We start from the raw sequence: 20,154 nt of genomic DNA on the forward strand, positions 1-20,154 counted from the left end.
GGCCTGTACTGTATACAAAGGAAAAAGTGAGCTGAGCACTAACACTCATCTCTTTCTGATCTCTGATACAATGTAACTACTGCCTCAAGTTCCTGCTGCCATGCCTTCCCCACCTTGGTGTGAGGGGACCAGCTCCCCATTTCTGCAGCCATAACAGCCAAACACATATTTGTCTGACCTTGTCTTAGTCACTAAGGTCAGATGCTTGCCCCTTTCGGCAGCCACAACAGCTGAACACATGCTTGTTTGACCTTGCCTTGGTCACTAGAGGTCAGATGCCTGCCTCGTGGCAAAGAACCAATCAGAAGTTAGCTGGTGGTAGTATGCTTTACGGCTCTGGGTGTGCTTTACAGACAAGCACACAGCAATGACTCACAGAGCATAACAACCACCCTGGGAGGGCCTATGGACCATAACAACCAGTTGGCCAATCAACACAGGGCAAGCCCTCCAAGCCTGGAGGCACACCAATCCTGAGCCTGTGCGTACCCCTAGACACTCCCCTTACGCTTCCCTATAAGATATCTATGCAGTAGTTTCGCAGTGTCTTTTGTAGCCATCCGCCATGGTGGATGGATGAAAGACCCGAGCTAACATGGGGTTAGCTCATTAAACAACAATAAAGCCTCGTGTAGTTTGCATCAAGTTTCCGCCTCCGCATGGTGATTGGGGTGGCTGCGGTCCTGGGCTGAGATCCTGGAAGCCTGAGCTTTCTGGGGTCTTACAGGTGGACTGTATCATTTTGAACTATGAGCTCAAATAAACCAATGCTTCCTTATGTTGCTTGGTTGGGTGTCGAGGCCTGGCGTATCAGTCCCTCTCTACAGAGACTATCTATTCCAGACTGAAGTCTCTGGGGGCTGAGATCGAAGCCAGTCATATGGCCCTGGGGTCCATCTCTGAGTCAGGGGTGAGGGGTTGAGGAGGGTGCTGGACCGGGAAACTTCTAGCTACCCAAAGGTGGTGATGAAGACCAGACACAGACATCTTGTCATTTCAGGAGGGCTTTCAGTCCATCCTGGAAACTAGAGTCTCCAGTTTATTCTAGAATCCTCCTAAATGGCTTTCCAACAGTGGGAGTGACTGCAGAGTGCATTTACTATCATGTATATAGCTGATATCAAGTAATTCTTTTCATTCAAGAGGCACCTAAACAGTCTCTAGGCATATAAACAAAACCCTCAGGACAAGTGTGTCCACACCCAGGGCCTAGGTCTATTGTAATGTAAACTAGGAGACTTTCTCCACTGAGGCCATGCTATGCAGCAGCAATTTAGCCAGCAAGATAATGGGAGATTCAGGCTCTTGGAAAATGGAGTGGAAGTTTGAACCCCGAGAAACTTTATAATCGATAATTTTTGGTCCCCTACAGTTGGGCATTTTGTCATGGCACTGAGAAAAAAAATAATGAATCTACTGTATTATACCATCTTTCATCACTGTGGTAAAATCCCTTCTGCAAAAGAGACACTGATACAGGCCCTGGTTTTGGAAAGGCAGAAGCATGGTACTGCCTCTCATTTGCCCCTAATGAAGGTCTTAGGGTAGATACCATCACAATGGCAGGAATACATGCAGGAGAGATCACATGGTAAAACAGAAAATGACTCTGGGGTCAGGCTTTTATAATAACTATACTTGTGAGGCTGGGGAGATGGCTCAGTGGTTAAAGCGCTTGCCATGCAAGCATGATGGCCAGAGTTCAGAGCCTTATAATGCAGGGAACTGCTCAATTGGCATGGTGAAACACCTGTAATTCTGACTTGGGGATGTGGAGTCTGAGTTTGATTAAGAGAAACTGCTTCAATGAGTTAGTTGTAAAAGCAATGGAGAATGATTCAGACATCAACATCAGGCCGCCACATGCATGTGAACCCATGTATATATGCATGTGCACACACATACATGAACTCACATGTGTGAATCCATGCACATGTGAGTGCACACACACACAACTGGGAAAAAAAAAACAAAACTAAGACCTATCTTGAAACTGGGGCACCCTTTTGTAGCAACATCTTCAGTGACCTAACCAGCCATGAGGTCCCATCTCTTTTTTTATTATTATTATTATTTATTATCCTTGTACATATATGGTCCTGAATATATGTATGGGAAACCATGAGTGTGTGTGTGCTCTCAGAGATTGAAGGGACCAGCTCCCCATTTTGGTAGCCATAACAGCCTAACATGTGCTTGCCTGACCTTGCCTTGGTCACTAGGAGGTCAGATGCCTGCCTTGTGGCAAGGAAGCAATCAGAAGTTAGCTGGTGGTGCTATGCTTTATGGCTCTGGGTATGCTTTACGGACAAGCACACAGCAATACCGTGCAGAGCATAATAACTGCCCTGGGAGGGCCTATGGACCATAACAACCAGTTGACCAATCAACACAGGGCAAGTCCTCCAAGCCTGGAGGCACACCAATCCTGAGCCTGTGCGTACCCCTAGACACTCCCCTTACACTGCCCTATAAGATCTTTGTCCTGTGGTTTCTCAGCATCTTTCCCCAGCCATTCGCCATGGAGGATGGATGAAAGGCCTGAGCTAACATGGGGTTAGCTGGTTAAACAACTGCAATAAAACCTCTTGCTGTTTGCATCAAGCTTTCGCCTCCACCTGGTGATTGGGGTCGCCGAAGTCCTGGGCCGAAATCCTGGTGGCCTGAGCCTCCGGGGGTCTTTCAAGATCAGAAGAGGTAGTCTAATCCCCTTTGGCTGGGGTTAGAGGCAGTTGTGAGCTGCCCAACGTAGATATTTGGACCCAAACTAGGGTCCTCTGGACAAACAGAAAGTGTTCTTCACCACAGAGCAATGTCTCTAGCCCATGTCCCACTTCTTAAAGTTTTCCCCTACCTCATCACCATAACACTGAGCACAAGGTTCCCAACACAATTACTGTCAGAGGGATGGTGGGGAGGGAAACTGCATTCAAATCACAACAGACATGTATAAGTTCACACCTCAAAGCAAAATCAGAATCGCTGGGTCCTTCGGAAATGATGAAGAAATTGAAACATATGCATTGTCCAAAGTGGGAAACACAAGATGGGAATGATTGGTTTCTTGGAAGATGATAGAATGTTAGAAACATATGCACTGTCTAAAGTATGGCACCATACTGCAGTATATAGTATGCCGTGGAGGGTTGACAGCAGATGGCTGGTTGGTGATCAATCCAACTAGCAAGTGGCTTTACTCTTTGTCTCCTAAATCAAGGAGGCTATATTTCACTCAGTTCATCCCCAATAAGACCATTCATATGGTCGGAGCTGAGCAAGACAGAAAACTGCTCATCTGGTGTCCTGAAACTCGTTTTCTTAGGGAGCTTTTTCTGGCATGCTGAGAGCACCCCAGCTCAGTTCACACCCGTTTTCACAGCCCTCTTCCTGTTCGTTGTCTCCGCAGTTTGACATGCAGAGAGTCACTCTGGAAGAGCTGAAGCACATCCTGTACCACGCCTTCCGGGATCATCTAACGATGAAGGACATTGAGAACATCATCATCAATGAGGAGGAGAGTTTGAACGAGACCTCGGGGAACTGCCAGACAGAGTTTGAAGGAGGTGGGTGCATCTGCCTGTGCAACTTCCCTAGGGCCTTCACCTGCCCTATAGTTACCAATCTTCAGGACAAGAAGCAGACTTGTCCCAAATTTTAAAAAATCAGGGCCAAGTTAATAGGTCAGCTTAGAGATGATGCAGTGGTTTAACTCTGCCTTATATTTTTTGTTTTCATTTCTTCCTTTCTTTGTGTGTGTGTGTGTGTGTGTGTGTGTGTGTGTGTGTGTGTGTGTGTGCAGAGGTTGGGGTCATGTACCCATGTATTAACAATAAATCTTTCCACCAGCAGCCTGAGCCTCACTGCCACATGGGCACACAAAATAACACACAGAGTCTTATATTAGGTACAATGCTGTTGGCCAATGACTAGGATTTCTTATCTGCTAGCTCAGTCTTAATTATCAACCATAATCATAAGACTTATCTTATGGAGGACACAGGCAGAATGCGTCCTGTCTTGCCAGGATCACATGGTGGCTCCAGAGCAGAGAGCAGGGGGAAAAGGAAGAGCAAGAAGACAATTTCCTTCTTGTCCCTGTTTATGTCCTGAGTCTGTCTGCTATGTCACTTCCTGCCTGGATCTCTTTACTACATTTCCCAGAATCCTCCTTGACTCCTAGTCCCACCTATCTTTCTTTCCTATTGGCCAACAGTACTTTATTTATCAACTAATAAGACAAACATATATACAGAAGGACATCCCCCATCACCTATATGTGTGCAGGTGCATGGGGATAGAATACAAATGCCTGTTCCTGTGGAACAGAAGTCAATGCCAGGCATCTTCCTCTATGAGTTCTTATTTTGTGAGACAGGGCCTCCCACTGAACCTGGAGTTCACTATTTTCAGTGTGGTTGGCTGACTAGTGAGTTCCCAGAACCCACTTCTTTCTGCCTTCCTAATATGGAAGTTATAAACCTATAGAGCTGTGTCAGCTTTTATGTGACCTCTAGGGATCAAAACTCAGGTCCTCGAGCTTTTACAGCAGGTACCTTACGCTAACACAGAGCCATTGCCCTAGCCCTCTTTCCATTTCTTCCTCCTTCTCCTCGTCCTCCTTTTCCATCCTTTTTCTTCTCCTCCTTCTTTCCCCTCCTTTTTTCTTCTCCTCCTTCTTTACCCCAACCTCCCCTCCTCCTTTCTTCTACTCCTTCTGCTCCTCCTCCTCCTCCTCCTTTTTGTTAGATTTTATTGTTGTTGCTACTGCGGTTTGGCATTTTTATAAGATATAATCTTGTAAAAATTATAATCTTGTTGTTGCCTAGGCTATACTTAAATTCATTTGAACTCAAGATATTCCTGCCTCAATCTCTAGAGTTCTCAGTTATGGTACACACCATCACATAGGGCTAACACTTCCAGTTTCAGAAGCTCTTGTATGGACCTTGTCCTTCCTGGGATCATTCTGAGTCTGGGGCTGGCTGTGTGGCTTTCTGGTGGCCTTTTGCCTTTGCTCATTGGAGGCTGGCTGCCTCAGGGATGATGGAAGGAGCCCGCTGAATCTGTCAACAGACTTAGACCAAGTTTATTGGCTAATTGAATGACCTTGGGCGAGCTGTGTAACTCCTCTGTGTTCCCTCATCTACATATGTCAGGATAATTACATCTGCTTCACAGAATCCCTGGGAAAGGATAAGCTCTGGGCTCCTCAGATGCATTGACCAGAAAGAACTCAGGGACGGAGCCCTTTCAGCATCCTAACCAAAGGGCTAACAGAAGGAGCAGGGCATCTGAACTCCAAGGAGAGACACAGGAAGGATCAATTTTTCTTGGGCTCATGGAAAAAAAATATAGGGGAAAAAGGCTTTTCCCCTAGTCACTCAAGGGTTCCTGGGAAGCCAAATAATTCTGTCCCTCTTCTAAGCTTTGAAAATCAACTGTTTGGGGGGCTGAAGGTGTGGCTCAGTGGCTAAGAGCACATAGAAATTCTCACAAAGGACTCAAATTTGGATCCCAACACAACCACCTATACCTCCAGCTCATATCATACACACGCATGCGCATGCACACACACACTCAACTAAAAAAGTTAGAAGAAAACAGTTCTAATGAATAGAGAGAAATTGATATGTTGTAATTACATTAAAATATCATAGCCATTAGCAGATTTTTTTTAACATACTCAGTGCTGAGACTTCTTGGAGGTTAACTAATTTATACTATTTTTGTAGACTTAGTTGGGGGGTGAACCTGAGGTCCTTGTTCATGCTAGGAAAGTGCTTTACCACTGAGCTACACTCTGAGCCCTGCTTTTCCAGTGTTTTATTGTGTTGGGGGGTGTGGATGGGTGGGTGGCACAAAGTCAATGGTGCACACAGGGAGTCGGAGGACAACTTATGGGAACTGTCCTTCCGCCATGTGAGACTCAGGGATGCAACTCAGCTTGTCAACCTTGGTGGCAAGCACCTTCACCCACTGAGACATCTCTCTGACCTGCCCCTTTATTTTTTGAAACAGGGTCTTTTTTTGTTTGTTTGTTTGTTTTTGAGACAGGGTTTCTCTGTGTAGTTTTGGAGCCTATCCTGGAACTCTCTCTGGAGACCAGGCTGGCCTCAAACTCACAGAGATCCACCTGCCTTTGCCTCCCAAGTGCTGGGATTAAAGGCATGCACCATCAACGCCCAGCTTCCTACCTTAGTTTTGAGACAGAGTCTTTTACATTCACATGGAACTTACCAGTTCAGCCAGGTGAGTCACAGGCATCCTCCTGTCTCTGCCTCCCCAGTGCTGGCATTACAAGAATGTGCCTTAATAGTCAACTTTATTTTTTAAGGTAGATTATTTATTTGTTTGTTTATAGTTAGAGGTTCTCACTATGTAGTCCTAGTTGGTCTGGAACTCATTATATAGACCAGGCTGGCCTTGTATTCATAGTGATCTACCTCCTGAGTGCTGGGATTAAAGGAAAGTACCACCACCATCCCCAGCTTAGTCTCTCTCTCTCTCTCTCTCTCTCTCTCTCTCTCTCTCTCTCTCCTCTCTCTCTGTTTCTCTCTCTCTCTCTCTCTGTGTGTGTGTGTGTGTGTGTGTGTGTGTGTGTGTGTGTGTGTGTGCGCTATCTATGTTCAGGTGCCAATGGAGGCCAGAAGAGGCCATCAGAACTGGATCCTGTGGAGCTAAAGTTACACGTGGTTGTGAACTGCCCAATGTGGGTGTTGGGAACCGAACTTGGGTCCTCTGAAGGAGGAGCAAGTGCTGTTAATGGTTGAGCCATGTCTCCAGCCCTTGCTTTTTTATCTCTAAACACCCAGCAAGACAAGATGCACAGTGGTCAAACTGTTACATATAATGAGAATGGCACTGGGTCACCTCAGTTGCTACATTATAGGGTGCCATGGCAAGGAAACTGCCCTGGGAGGAAATGAATGGAAATTTCCACATGCCTACCAATTGCTGTAACCTGTTTACATATTGGACTGAAGCCTCAGCCCAGCTCTGAAATAAGTGTATTTCTACCATCATGGTTGTAGATGAGGTAACTGAGGAGTTCAGCTAGGTGAAGCCTCTTGTCTAAAGGCAACAGTGGTTAAGAACTTGAACCTTCATCTACTGGGTAATGCTCTCTCTCTCTCTCTCTCTCTCTCTCTCTCTCTCTCTCTCTCTCTCTGTGTGTGTGTGTGTGTGTGTGTGTGTGTGTGTGTTCAGGTGGAGGGGAGTTGTGCCTGCACATGTGTGTTTGTGGAGGCCAGATATTGACATCCTGTGACTACACACCTTAGTTTTTGAGTCAGAGCCTCTTGCTGAAACTCAAGTTCATCCATTCAGCTACCCTGGCTGGCAAGCAAGCCCCAGAGATCCCACTGTGTCTCTCCTCAGCACTGGGATGACAGATGTGTGCCGCCATGCTTGGCTTTCTAGATGGGCCTTAAGGGGATCTTAATTCAGGTCTCCATGCTAGCTAAGCATGCACTTTTCTCGCAAAGCCATCTCCTCAGTTCCTGGTTTCTTCATTTGTCCCTATAGGTCCTTTGCTGGAGTCATTTCAAAATCTCCCTATGAAGTAGCATTCTGTTGTCCTTTTCCATTTTCTGTCTCACTGCTGGTGAAATCATATCATATCTGGAAGTCAAGTAGAAAAGAACTGCAAGAAGGTGTGATCCTCTCAAGACACATTCCTGATGCACTATTTTCTCTAATCGTAATCCCGCCTTTCAGAATTCCCCTAGATGTTCTGGCTATGGACAAAGGAGAGGGAAGTAAAACAAAAGTCACCACCTGGGTGTGATGGTTAGCTTTTTTAATATTTTGCTTTTTATCTCCAATGTGTGTATCTGTGTGCATATGTACACTTAAGTATAGTGCTTTAGGAGTCCAGAAAAGGACATCTGGCCCCCTGGAGTTCCAGGAAGATGCCCCATGTGGATGCTGGGAACCAAACTGTAGTTCTTAAGAGAAGTACATGTTTTTAAACTGCTGCACCATCTCTCTAATGCCCATTGGTTAGATTTTAATTGACAAGTTGTCACAACCTACAGTGTCCTGAGAGGAGATCCTCAATGCAGACTTGTCTAGGTCAGTGTGTCTGCTGGGGGATTGTCTTAATTAATCCAGCTGATGTGAGAGGACCCAGCCTCTGTGGGCAGCATGGTTCCTGGGGCACAGATTCTTGAACAGAGGAGAAAGTTAGCTGAGAATAAGCAAGAATAAGCAAGCAAGAATCCTCTCTCCTCCCTCTCTCCTCTCCCTCTCTCCTCTCCCTCTCTCCTCTCCCTCTCTCCTCTCCCTCTCTCCCTCCTCTCCCGCCCTCCCTCCTCTTCCCGCCTCCCTCCTCTCCCGCTCCCTCCTCTCCGCCCTCCCTCCTCCCCGCCCTCCCTCCTCTCCCCCGCCCCGCCCTCCCCCGCCCCCGCCCCCCGCCCCCTCCCCCTCCCCTTCCCCCTCCCTCCCCCCCCCCTCTTCTCCCCTCCCTCTCCCTCTCCCCTCCCCTCCCCTCTCCCCTTCCCCCTCCCTCTCCCCCTCCCTCTCCCCCTCCCTCTCTCTCTCCCCTCAACCTTGGATACGATGCTTTGAGTTCCTGCCTCAACTTCCTCACAATGCTGTCCTGTAACGTGGCATTGTGAGCCAAAACAAACCCTAAGTTGCTTTTTCTTGCAGGCATCTGTCACAGCAACAGAGATGAGACTAGGGCACTGGGAAATAAGTAGTTTCTGGGAAAGAGATGGCTGAACTCAGGTCTGTGCACCTGCTGAGTTTCCATCTGATTAAAGAGGAGCAAAGGTCAAGGAAGGAAGATCTCTGGAGTCCTCGGATACAGCTCTGTCCTGTATGTGGCTCCAATATGAATGTCACAGAGGCTCACGATTATTTTATCTTATTTCATTTTTGAGACAGAGTTTCTCTGTGTAACCTTGGCTGTTCTGGAAATTGCTTTGTAGACCAGGCTGGCCTCAAACTCACAGAGATCCACCTTCCTCTACCTCCTGAGTGCTGGGATTAAAGGTGTGTGCCACAACCACCTGGCTTAGACTCACAATTTTAACACTGGTCCCCAGATGGTGATGCTATTTTGGGAGTTCTGGAAAGTTTATGGGGTGGGACACCATACCTGAAGTGATGTGGCCTGAAGGAAGTATATCACTGGGATTGGGTCCTCTTGCCACTTCCTTTCTCACTCCGGGCTTCCTAGTCAGCTATGACATGAACAGCCCTCCTCTTCTATTTCTTCTTCCACTGTAATGTCTTACCCAAGCATGTGGGGCCAAGAGACTGTAGACTGAAGTGGCCAAAGCCATGAGCCAACATTAACCTTTCTTCCTTTATTTCTGCCAGGTACTTGGCTACTTTCATGGTTAATTGTCCCGTTGCTGTGATAAAATATTCTCACCAAAAATGACTTAAGGGAGAATGGGTTTGTTGGGCTCTCTGTTCTAGGCTACAATCCACCATACTGAGGAAGTCCAGGCAACAGAAGCAGAGAATAATGAATGCCACTGTTCACCTAGCTCACCCCTCTTTATGTAATCCAAGCTCAGGGAATGGTGCTGCCCACTTTTAGGGCTCCTCCCACCTTTATTATCCTAATCAAGATCATCTCTCACAGGGGTGCCTAGAGGTTTGCCTGCTGGGTCAGTGGAGATCCAGTCAAGTTGATAATTAATATTAGCTAGCACAGTCATACTAGTGAGAAATAGAATATACTGTATGATCCTCATGTCATTTGGCCTGAGTTTTATTTTTTCTTATGTATTCAATTCAAAGATTTTACAATGGTGGTTATGTTTAGATACAAACATGTCAGGGCACAGTGGCTGGTCAGGGAGAATTCTATAGTCAATTCCAAGGTCACCAGGGCAGTCATCCCTTCTAAAGTCACAATGTTCCTGTCAGGTCATCAAGTGCTCATCTAGATGATGCAAGCTGTCTGGTCACCTGGGAATTCATTATGGATACTTTGGGCCCATCCAAATGAAAAGGGCACAAGATGTCACCTGTGCCATCTGCTTCCAGCTGGCCTGCCCTGTGATTTTCCTGAAATAAAACCTAAGTCTTTGGCTTGAGGAGGAGGTAAATGTGGATCTGAGGCTGGTAGCCTGTGGAAAGCTAGCAGGCAACATTTGAAGATAGACCTAGGGCTGCAGTTGGAAATTAAGGAACTTTTATTCTGTTTGGGGACCCTCTAGGTTTTCTACAACAACCCTGCAGAAAAATTTTAGGACCAGTTGAGATTCTAAGACACGGAAGCCCCAGAGAATTGTTTTCGATAGGTATGCAAAACAATGTCTCTTCCTCCTGTCGTTCTTCCTCCCCTCCTCTCCTCACTATTCATCTTCTTTTTCCCTCCTTTTTTCTCCCTCCTCCATCTTCATTTCTCCTTCCCTGTCTTTGTCGTCTCCTTTACTGTCACTCTATCTTCCTCTTCTTCCTCTCTGTTGGCTTTGTTCTAGGCCAAGCTCAGAAGATAACAGGGTCTCCCCCGCCCCAGGACTCACCCTCGTCCCCAAAATGGCCCCTTCTCAAATCTGTTTGGCTCCCACGTCCACCCCAGACAAACCAAGTGCTGCATATACCATTCTTGCTCCATCTGGCTTGTGATGGGGTAGAAGGTGGAGTCTTAGAGTTGAGAGTCTCATTACATGGAGCAGCACAGATCCCAGAAACACAAAGTGCATATCAAAAGGAAGGGAAGGACACTTGGAAGGTCAACACCATGCCTGATATGTACACCAGGAGTCCAGAGTAAGACCCTCAGAAGCAAGGCACTGCAAAGTCAAGAGGAAGAGAGAGTGAAGTTTTGTGGTATAAAATGAACCAGCTTCTAATTGTACAAGTAGAGGTTGCTCTCCATAAAAGCATCATAAAACACCAACCTCATTCCACTCCCTACAGCTCCATCCTCTATTACCTCCTGCAGGTCTCACCTGGAGATGCTACCTAATATCATCAAAGTACAGATCTATATTCTCTTTCTGGGCTGGAGCAATAGCTCAGTGGGTAAGAATGCTTGTTACAGGATCACAAGGACTGGAGTTTAGAGTTGAGAGTCTCATTACATGGAGCAGCACAGATCCCAGAAACACAAAGTGCATATCAAAAGGAAGGGAAGGACACTTGGAAGGTCAACACCATGCCTGATATGTACACCAGGAGTCCAGAGTAAGACCCTCAACTTGTTGTCCAAAGCAACAAGTTGGACTTCATATGCACACCTCCAGCTCCAGCTCTGAGGGATCAGATGCCCTTCTCTGGCCTCTGTGTGCAAAGGCGCGCGCACACACACACACACACACACACACACACACACACACTAAAATCCTTACTGGAAAAAGAAGAGCTAGAGAGATGACTCAGTGGTTAAGGGCACATAACGCTCTTGAGTTTGGGGGCAGCTCACAATCACTTGTAACTCCAACTCCGGGGATCTGACATCCTCCACATATGTGCATATACACAGGTGCATAAATAAAAATAATTTTCTTAAAAGAAAAGAAAATTCCCTTTCAGTCTGTTCCATTTTAGGTTGTGTTAAGAGCTAATATCATAGACTTGGTATTACTTTGCTCAGTGCTCTGATCAAATACTTGAGAGAAACAGCTTGGTGGAGAAGGGCTTATTTTATCTCACAGTTTGAAGAGGCATGGTTCAGCATGATGGGGTTCATGGTAGTAGGAGTCTGTGTCTGAGACACCACACATCTTGATAGACCAAGAAGAGAAGCATGGACAGGAAGTGGGGTGTGGCTTTAAAGCCTGAAGTCCCCTCCCACCAGTACCCACTTCCTCCTCTGAGGCTCTACCTCCTAAAGGTTCCACAGTCTCCCCCAGATTGAAATAGCACCACCTGCTGGGGACCACATTGTTCAAACACATGAGCCTGTGAGGGGCATCTTACACTCAAACCACAGGAGATTCATAACATCTCCAACCTAAAGATTTGAAAGCAATTATTGCTTCCAAACTGGGAGGCCCCAGCTTATCCCGGGAATCTCAAGAGCTGGAATTAGTTTCACCTACTTTATTTACCCATTCCTGAAACTCAGAATCCCTACTGGAAATGCTAGTGTGGAAGATCTGCAGCAGGATCATGAATCAGTTCACCTCACTCCCAAGCCATCAGCTCTACAGACAAGCACCCCACTTGCCAACATCCACATGAAGCAAAGGGATCACAAACTCATTAAACTTGTAGTGGCCAAGCTGGCTGGTGTCAAAGTCTATGCAGACTACTCTCCCCTAGAGAGGAATCCCAGAGCCACCCCTGTCGTTTGCCAAGTGGAGCTGTGTGAATTGGTGTTAAAATAGGAAGTGCAGAGACAGTCTGTCACTAAAGCAAACCCAGGTCCTGCCAGCAGACAGGGTCTGTTGGTTTATAGGGTTGGTTAACAAGTTTGGGGGTGGAGTGGGGATAAGAACATAGAGGTTCTAATGGTACATCCTACATCAGCCTCCTGCACCCCAATTTCTCATCTGCTGTGTCAACTACTAAAAAGAATACTTGAAATATAATGAGAAGGTGGACATAAAAACAATCTATAGGCTGGGTGTTGGTGGCGCACACCTTTAATCCCAGCACTTGGAAGGCAGAGGCAGGCAGATCTCTGTAAGTTCGAGGCCAGCCTGGTCTCCAGAGCGAGTGCCAGGATAGGCTCCAAAGCTACACAGAGAAACCCCATCTAGAAAAACAGAAAACAAAACAAAACAAACAAAAAACAATCTAGAATAGGATGATCTCTGACAGAGTCAACTCCTCCAAGATTAAACCTGAGATTAATATATAAAACTGTCATTGGACTCCTAAGTGTGTAGCCAAAGGGACTCAGAAGGCATGGCTACCCCAAAATATGTACATGAGGATTGTGGAGATGGTTCTGTGAATAAAGTACTTCCCAAGAGATCAGTGTTGATTTGGAGCTTCCATATGCATGTGAGCACATGCATGTGCACCCCTCAACCTGAAAGCATCCACACACATACATCTGTGCACACACATACACAAGCACACACACGCACACAAAACCCATTACATAAATGTTAATAATGGACAAAAAAATGAAAACCATCCAAATGCCCTTAAGTAATGAACTTATAAACAAAATGTATTATGTCATTATTATTAATCAGTAGAAAGAAATGATGCCAAGCAAGGAGGTACATGCCTATATTGCCAGGCCTCACAAGCATCAGGAGTTCAAGGTCATCCTTGGCTGTACAGTGAGTACAAGACCAACCTGGGCTACATGAGACTCTGTCTCAAAATTTTAAAAAATGAAATGCTAATGCAACACATACCACAAACAAACCTCCGGAGTGTAAAGTGAATAGAAGGAGACTTAAGAGTCCCACATCCTGCAATTTTATCCACCCAACAACATGTGGAGCAAGCAAATCCATAGGACTAGAAAGGTCAGTGGTTGCCTGGGGCTGGGGACAGAGGAGAATGCTAAATGATGTTAATGAGTGCTGGATTTCTTCTTCGAGTGATGGAGATGTTTCTGTGTTAAACAGCGATGACGGTTACACAACTTTAGAAGTGCGTTATTTTTGACATGTGAACTATGTAGCTAGATCAACAATCAATAGATATTAAGAGTCGGGTTATTAAAATCAAGAGGGAGCTAGGTAGCAGACAGTGTGCTTAAGATGTGTGGGGTCCAGTTTCAGTGGTCCAACACCACAGTAAAATGGGAGAAGGGAGGGGAGGGAAGAAGACGAGAGGGAAGGAAGGAAGGAAAGGAAGAAAGGGAGGGAGAGGGTAAGAAAGGGGAAAGCGAGAAGATGGGAAGGGTGAAGGCAAGTCAGCAAGAAGGGATTAGGAGTGAGATGTGGTATCTCCAGCTGAGTGGGGCAGCTGGAGGCTGCTACTCCTGGGATGGCAGCCAGCCAGCACTGGGAAGGCTGCAGGGAGTGGTGCTGTATAGCATACTAAGCAGGGCTCCGAAAAGGTGAGCCTCCAGCGGTTCAGGAGGAACTGATGAAGGTAAGAAGCACAGAAGAGGCCTGCCAGCATCTGCGGTGCACTCAGGTCTGCACTGGAAGCTGTGCCAATGGGAAAATAAACAAGCAGGCATTTCCTCCGGTCCCAGGGGAGACAAGCAGGCAGGCTGGTGTTATGGTGGGGCATAGCTTTCAGCTGGGACAGCTCATTAATCTCTGTAGTGATTTGTTTTTGCTTCATTATTTTTATCTTATTTATTTATTTTGGTTTTTTTGAGACAAGGTTTCTCTGTGTAGCCCTGGCTGTGCTGGAACTCCCTCTGGAGACCAGGCTGGCCTTGAACTCACAGAGATCTGCCTTCTTCTGCCTCCCCAAGCACTGGGAGTTCAGGCATGTGAACCTGAAGTTCAGGTGCCACCACGCCCAGCTTTTCACATAAGTTCTGGTGATTCAATCCAGGTTGTTGTGCTTGTGTAACAAGCACTTAATGAAATGAACCATGTCCCCAGCTTCTGAATTAATTCCTTCAGTGCCTAGAGCTCCTGTTGCTAGGTCCTTTTACAGAAAGGGAAACTGAGGTTCAGAGTGTAGACTTTCTCAGAGCTCCTAAGTGCCAGATGGAGAGAGAATAGTGAGTTCAAAGCCCCCTGGAGACATAGCAAGTTTAGTAAGTACAGATTAAAGTAAAGGGCTGGGGAGATGGCTCAGTGGTTAAGAGTACATGCTGCTCTTGCAAAGGACCTGAGTTCAGTTCCCAGCACCCGCACTGAGTGGCTCAAGACTTCCTGTAACTCCTGCTCTAGGGGATCTGGTGCCATCTTCTGGCCTCCTTGGCCCAACCATATGGTATATACAAGCAAACACATAAATAAACAAAATAAATCTTGAAGTAAATAAATAAACATGCCATAGTGTCTCATGCCAGAATTCCAGACAGTCTGGGAGGCTGAGATAGCCTCTGGCCTCAGTTGCTGCAAGCTGAAGGGCATCCTGGGCTACATAGTAAAGCATTGTCTTCAAAACAACAGTAACAAGGAAAAAAACAAAAGAAACAGGGGTGAAACTGTAGCTCAGTGGCAGTGCACTTCCCCAACATACATGAGGCTCTAGGTTCAATGCCCAGGACTCAAAAAGAAAGGAATATACACCAAGAATCAATAATATTTATTTGATGCAATATAATGCAATGCAAATAAATATTGCCAGTGACAGGCCTTAAGAAAATGCATCAGGTCCTGGCTCAGGCTCCTGCCAGCCACGCTAAGTGTTTGACATCTGTTAAGTGTCACCAACAGGGGGTCAGGAAGAGTGTATGTAGAGGTTTTGAACTTGCAAGGCAGAGCAAATCATAGGTTCCAATCCCATCTGTTACTTGTCTAATGCCATTGGCCTTTGCTGCTTGACACTGGAGGCCCTGCATCTGTCTAAAGACACCACACCCAGCCTGTGTGAGATTCAACTCTGGGTACACCACACACATAAACACAATAACCAATTCATGGAGGGATGTTCAACAACTGGACATGATTTCTAGGGCTAGGGAGTGATGGCTCAGTCTATACAGTATCCACCTTACAAGTGTTAAGGACCTAAATTCCATCCCCAGAGCCCACATGAAATGGTCAGGACATGGTGGCCTGCACCTGTAGTCTCCATGCTGCAGAGGAAGACGCTGGAGCATGCTGGCTAGTCAGTCTAGCCTAAATGGCAAGTTCCTGTCTCCACAAGAAGGTGTGTGGCACCTGAGGAAAGACCCCAAGGTTGTTGTTCACACACTTGCACACACATGGAGGCCCAAACATATGAAATCAATAAACAAACTTTGGTGTTTTAAGGGGAGAGTCAGCATGAATTGGGCCCAAGCAATATTCTTGAAGTTCTCTGTCTTTAAATCTCTTCCCAAGGTGACTTATTATCCCCATTTTATAGATAAGGAAATTGAGGCCCAAGGAAATTGAGTGTTAGGTTCTGCCACAAAAGACATTATATTTTTGCTTTACCATACTCTGGTGATGTCTGGATTCACTGCAAAACAATCTCCCACCCGCTACTGAGTTGGACTTACAGGCTTCAGTTCAGATGGGTTTCCAAGTTACTATGTCCTCAGAATGTTCTAGAAGGTCTCCTCAGCTTATAGGACATTGTTCTAACTTTTGCATGCCCTGCTTGCAGCTGTTCTAGCTTTGACATGCTCAACTTGCATCAGTTCTATCTTTGGCATGACCAGCTTGCATAGCTATAGATACAGCCCAACACAAAACTCTAAAGTTAGTTAAAACATTATATTGTTTGGTGTGTGTAGGGGAGGGTACGATTTAAAAAAGAAAAACCAACAGAATAGCACAGTTGTCTAGCGTGAACTTTATAGATGACAGCATTGTTTCACAATGTCACAGGGGCGGACGCGCCTGTCTGGGTTCTCTGGCACTTCTTATCTTTCCCTCCTCCCCAGGCTTTGAAGGATTCTGAGATCAAAGTGGAAGCGACACTGCTAGGATATGTTAGTCACCTTTCTCATCTGTGTGACTGAATCCTCACAGGAAGCAATTAAGGGAGGGAAGATTTATTCAGTCTCATGGTTTAATACAGTCTGCCAGAGGGGTGAGAGTTGTAATGGAGGCAGCTCATCATTGCATACATGAGGACCTTGCTTAGGTAGGCCAGGATCAGGAAACAGGGCCCGTGACAGGAAGTGTGGCTCTGTGTAATTTCAATTTCCTCCCCCCTGTTTCCCCTTGTAGTAAGTGACTCAGTCCAATCTCCTGAAGGTTCCCCAAACACCACCGCCAGAAGGGGGCCACGTGTTCACAAACACACACCAGCATGTAGGAGACACTTCATAGCCACACCTTAACACACGGGATAAAAGCCTGTCACCTGTTACTTTGCTTCCTGAGTATCCTTCAAAAAGAAAGGTTTTTATGAACACTTTCCACCTTGGTCCAGCCACAGCATTTTCTGTTGCAGAAGCTTTATATGAGCCCTAGGATGGAGTGTGACAGGAGAATTTCTATATAGGCACAGGCCTGGAATACATTAGTTGGTTCTCAACAAGCAACGAACACAATTCCATTCCTTTCTTTTTTCTTTCTTTCTTTCTTTCTTTCTTTCTTTCTTTCCTTCTTTCTTTCTTTTTTTTTTTTGTTGTTGTTCATTGTTTGTTTAGATGGAGTCTTGCTTTGTAGACAGGGTGAGTCTGATCCTCCTGTCTGCACCTCCTGAGTGCTGAGTTTACAAGTGTGCACCACCACACTTTATGCCCCACTGGGGATGGAATCCAGGGCCTCAGCATGCTAGGCAAGCACTTCACCCCTGAGTCACATCCCCGACCCCATCTTTTTCTTCCTAAACACCATCTCCTTTGCCCTCTCTGAGAGTTGGCATTGTTTTCTTCCATGTGCCCACTCCTAGAAGAAGCCCATCTCCACACCAAGCAAAACTACCCCTCCAGCTAAGAACTTAAAACCCAGAGTTAATCAGTAAGTGGAGAATCGAACCACAAAAATACTCCTAAATCACCCAGGGGAATCGCAAGCCTGGTGGATCCAGGAGGATTAACGATAACAAGAGGAGACTTAGGAGATTCTGGGGAAAAGAATCCTGGCGAATTGAAGAGGGGGCCAGAGCAGTGGCTGAGGGCACGGCTCACTGTGAATCTGGCTTGACAGTAATTTTCAGAGATCCTTGACAGGCCCTTGGGCCCTTTCTCCCAGGGAAAGCTCATCTTGCCTTTGAAAACATGGCCTGATTCCTACTTCTTAGTCTGTCATTCCTACAGGGGGCATCCCAACATGGCAGGAGATGAAGGAGCATGACTCAGCTTCATGGTCTTGAGAGGCCTAACTGGTCCATTCCTCCTTCCAGTCTTCTATTTGTTTGCTTCATTTAAACGTTATTTATTTACGTATTTAATTTATTGTGTTAGTGGTGTGTGTGTGTGAGGGGGTGGCTTTTGTGGCACTCAGAGGCCAGCTTTCAGGAGTTAGTTTTCACCCTTCTACCATGTGGGCCTCAAGGAGCAAACTCAAGTGGACAGGCCAGATGGCAAGCTCCCTTACCCATGAGCCATCTTTTCAGACTTGTTTCCTTGTGGGGTAAAGGTTTTGTTTTGTTGTTTTGAATGCTTTGTTGTTTTGTTTTGAGACAGAGTCTTACCATGTAGCCAAATCATGCCTCAAACTGGCAATTCTTCTGCCTGCCCTCAAGTACCTGGCATTGCTGGAATATACCCCCACATCTGGCTTTGCCACCCTTCTTGGTGTACATACACATGTGTGTGTGTGCAGTGTGTGTGTAAGTACATAGAGGCTACATGTCAACCTCAGATCTTGTTTCTCAGGATGCCATCCACCTGGCTGGAATTCATCAAGTATGCTTCACTGTCTGGCCAGTGGGCCCCAGACCTTCCTGTGTCTCCCTCTCCAGCTCTGGGACCACAAGCGTTTGCCATCATGACCAGCTTTTTTTTTTTTTTTTTATGTGGATGCTAGGGATTGAACTCATACTTGCAGAGCACACACTTTCCTCACCAAGTCTTATTCCAAGTCCCCAGTCTTCTTTAAAAGCTGAATTTGAAAGACCAGGTAGCACTATTTCTAATTGGTCATAATAATAAAAACCCAGAGTCAGATATAGGGGTAAATGCTGAAAGATCAGAGATAAAGGAGCAAGCCACAGCCACACCTTACCTCAACAACTTCTCAGCTGAGATGGAGCTCCTGTCTCCTCCCTTCTTATATTCTTGTCTCTGCCCAGCCATATCACTTCCTGTCTGTCTGTATAGACCTCTATGGTTAACTAGTGGCTAGCTCCACCTTCATGCAAGCTTTATTTGTTAGAGTACAAACAAGATATCACCACACCAGTATCCTGAACATAAAACACACACACACACACACACACACACACACACACACACACACACACACTGCTTTTGTCTCTGGCAATTCAACCTCCATCCAGCCTATCAAATCAACTGAACATTTCCCAGACCCCAGGAACGCTTATTAAGATATGAATTTCCCAGACTCTCCCAGAGACCTGATTCAGTCACTCCATAATAAAGTAGACAATCCCTTTTTGTATCAGCCCCCCACCATGTCCTGTTTAGATTTGAGGTTTCTTGTGATGCTCCTGTGTTCAAGACTCAGTCCCCAACTGGTGGCACTATTGAGAGGTAACTGATTCTCCAAAAGAACTCTGGGGAGCTGGCTCAGTTTGGTGAAGTGCTTGCCTTGCAAGCAGGAGAACCTGATTTTCACATGGATATGGTGGTGTGGGCTTGTAATCCAAGTACTGGGGAGGAAAAGACAGGTGGATCACTGGGGCTCACTGCAGCCAACCCAGACTACTAGGTAAGTTCCCAGCTGGTAAGAGTCTGTCTCAAAAAACAAGGCAGACAGTGTCTAAGGAACAGCACCTGACGCTGTGCTCTGGCCTTCATAGCAATGTGCACATGTACAAACAAGACACACACACACATACAATATGTGGGGTAGCTTTCAAACCTTAATATTTTATTAGTATTGGCTACAGAAAGGGGTTGACGATGGATGGTGTCTTCTGAAACTCTGTCTGTAATGTTACACATTTTTGTCTCTGAAACTCTCTGTAGCTCCCTTATATCTAGACGTCTAAACCTTTCTCTGCACATCTCATGGATCACAATTCTGGAAGGGATGTTTTTACCATTTCACCTTTCACCAGAAGTTTCTGCTCAGGGAGGAAAAGGGGTCGCTAAGAGTCACCTGAGTTGGTTAGACCAGCCACAGCCTATTCTGTGTAGAAAACATACAGCCTGTCTCAAGATATCTCTCTGTTCTCTCTCCTCCCCACCCTGACTCCAGTTCATTCACAGAAACAGAACCGGCAGACCTGCGTCCGCAAGAGCCTCATATGCGCCTTTGCAATGGCCTTCATCATAAGCGTCATGCTGATCGCAGCCAACCAGATACTGCGGAGCGGCATGGAGTAGCAGCCTCCCACCAGCCACACCGCGTTGCCAGCTCACTGCGCATGTGCATTCCCTGCGGGCAGACTCTGTTCCTCCACACGGGAGATCTGAACCTATGGATGGATGCAGGAGTTGGTACAGTTCAGTATAGAACTCAAGTTTGCAGTGCAATCGGGGTCACGGATCAACTCCATCCCCTTGGCAGGGACACTAAAGGGCTGTCTTCAATGCTTTCATGGTTTTGTTTCCCAATGCAATAAATACCCGGGAGT

The 20,154-nt window shown here is 46.2% G+C and overlaps 1 protein-coding gene across 1 annotated transcript in view; it reads left to right on the top strand.

Moving 5' to 3' along the window:
- The window catches only part of Caln1 (calneuron 1), a 407,298-nt gene extending 387,395 nt beyond the window's left edge, over positions 1-19,903 (top strand). Inside the window, exons 5-6 of the mRNA XM_027416098.2 lie at positions 3,407-3,563; positions 19,776-19,903. Of these exons, the coding sequence (XP_027271899.1) occupies positions 3,407-3,563; positions 19,776-19,903 (285 nt within the window). The remainder of the gene's footprint in view (positions 1-3,406; positions 3,564-19,775) is intronic.
- The last annotated feature ends 251 nt before the right edge of the window (positions 19,904-20,154 follow it).

Source organism: Cricetulus griseus, chromosome 4 (genome assembly GCF_003668045.3).
Source record: "Cricetulus griseus strain 17A/GY chromosome 4, alternate assembly CriGri-PICRH-1.0, whole genome shotgun sequence".
Lineage (NCBI taxonomy): Eukaryota > Metazoa > Chordata > Mammalia > Rodentia > Cricetidae > Cricetulus > Cricetulus griseus.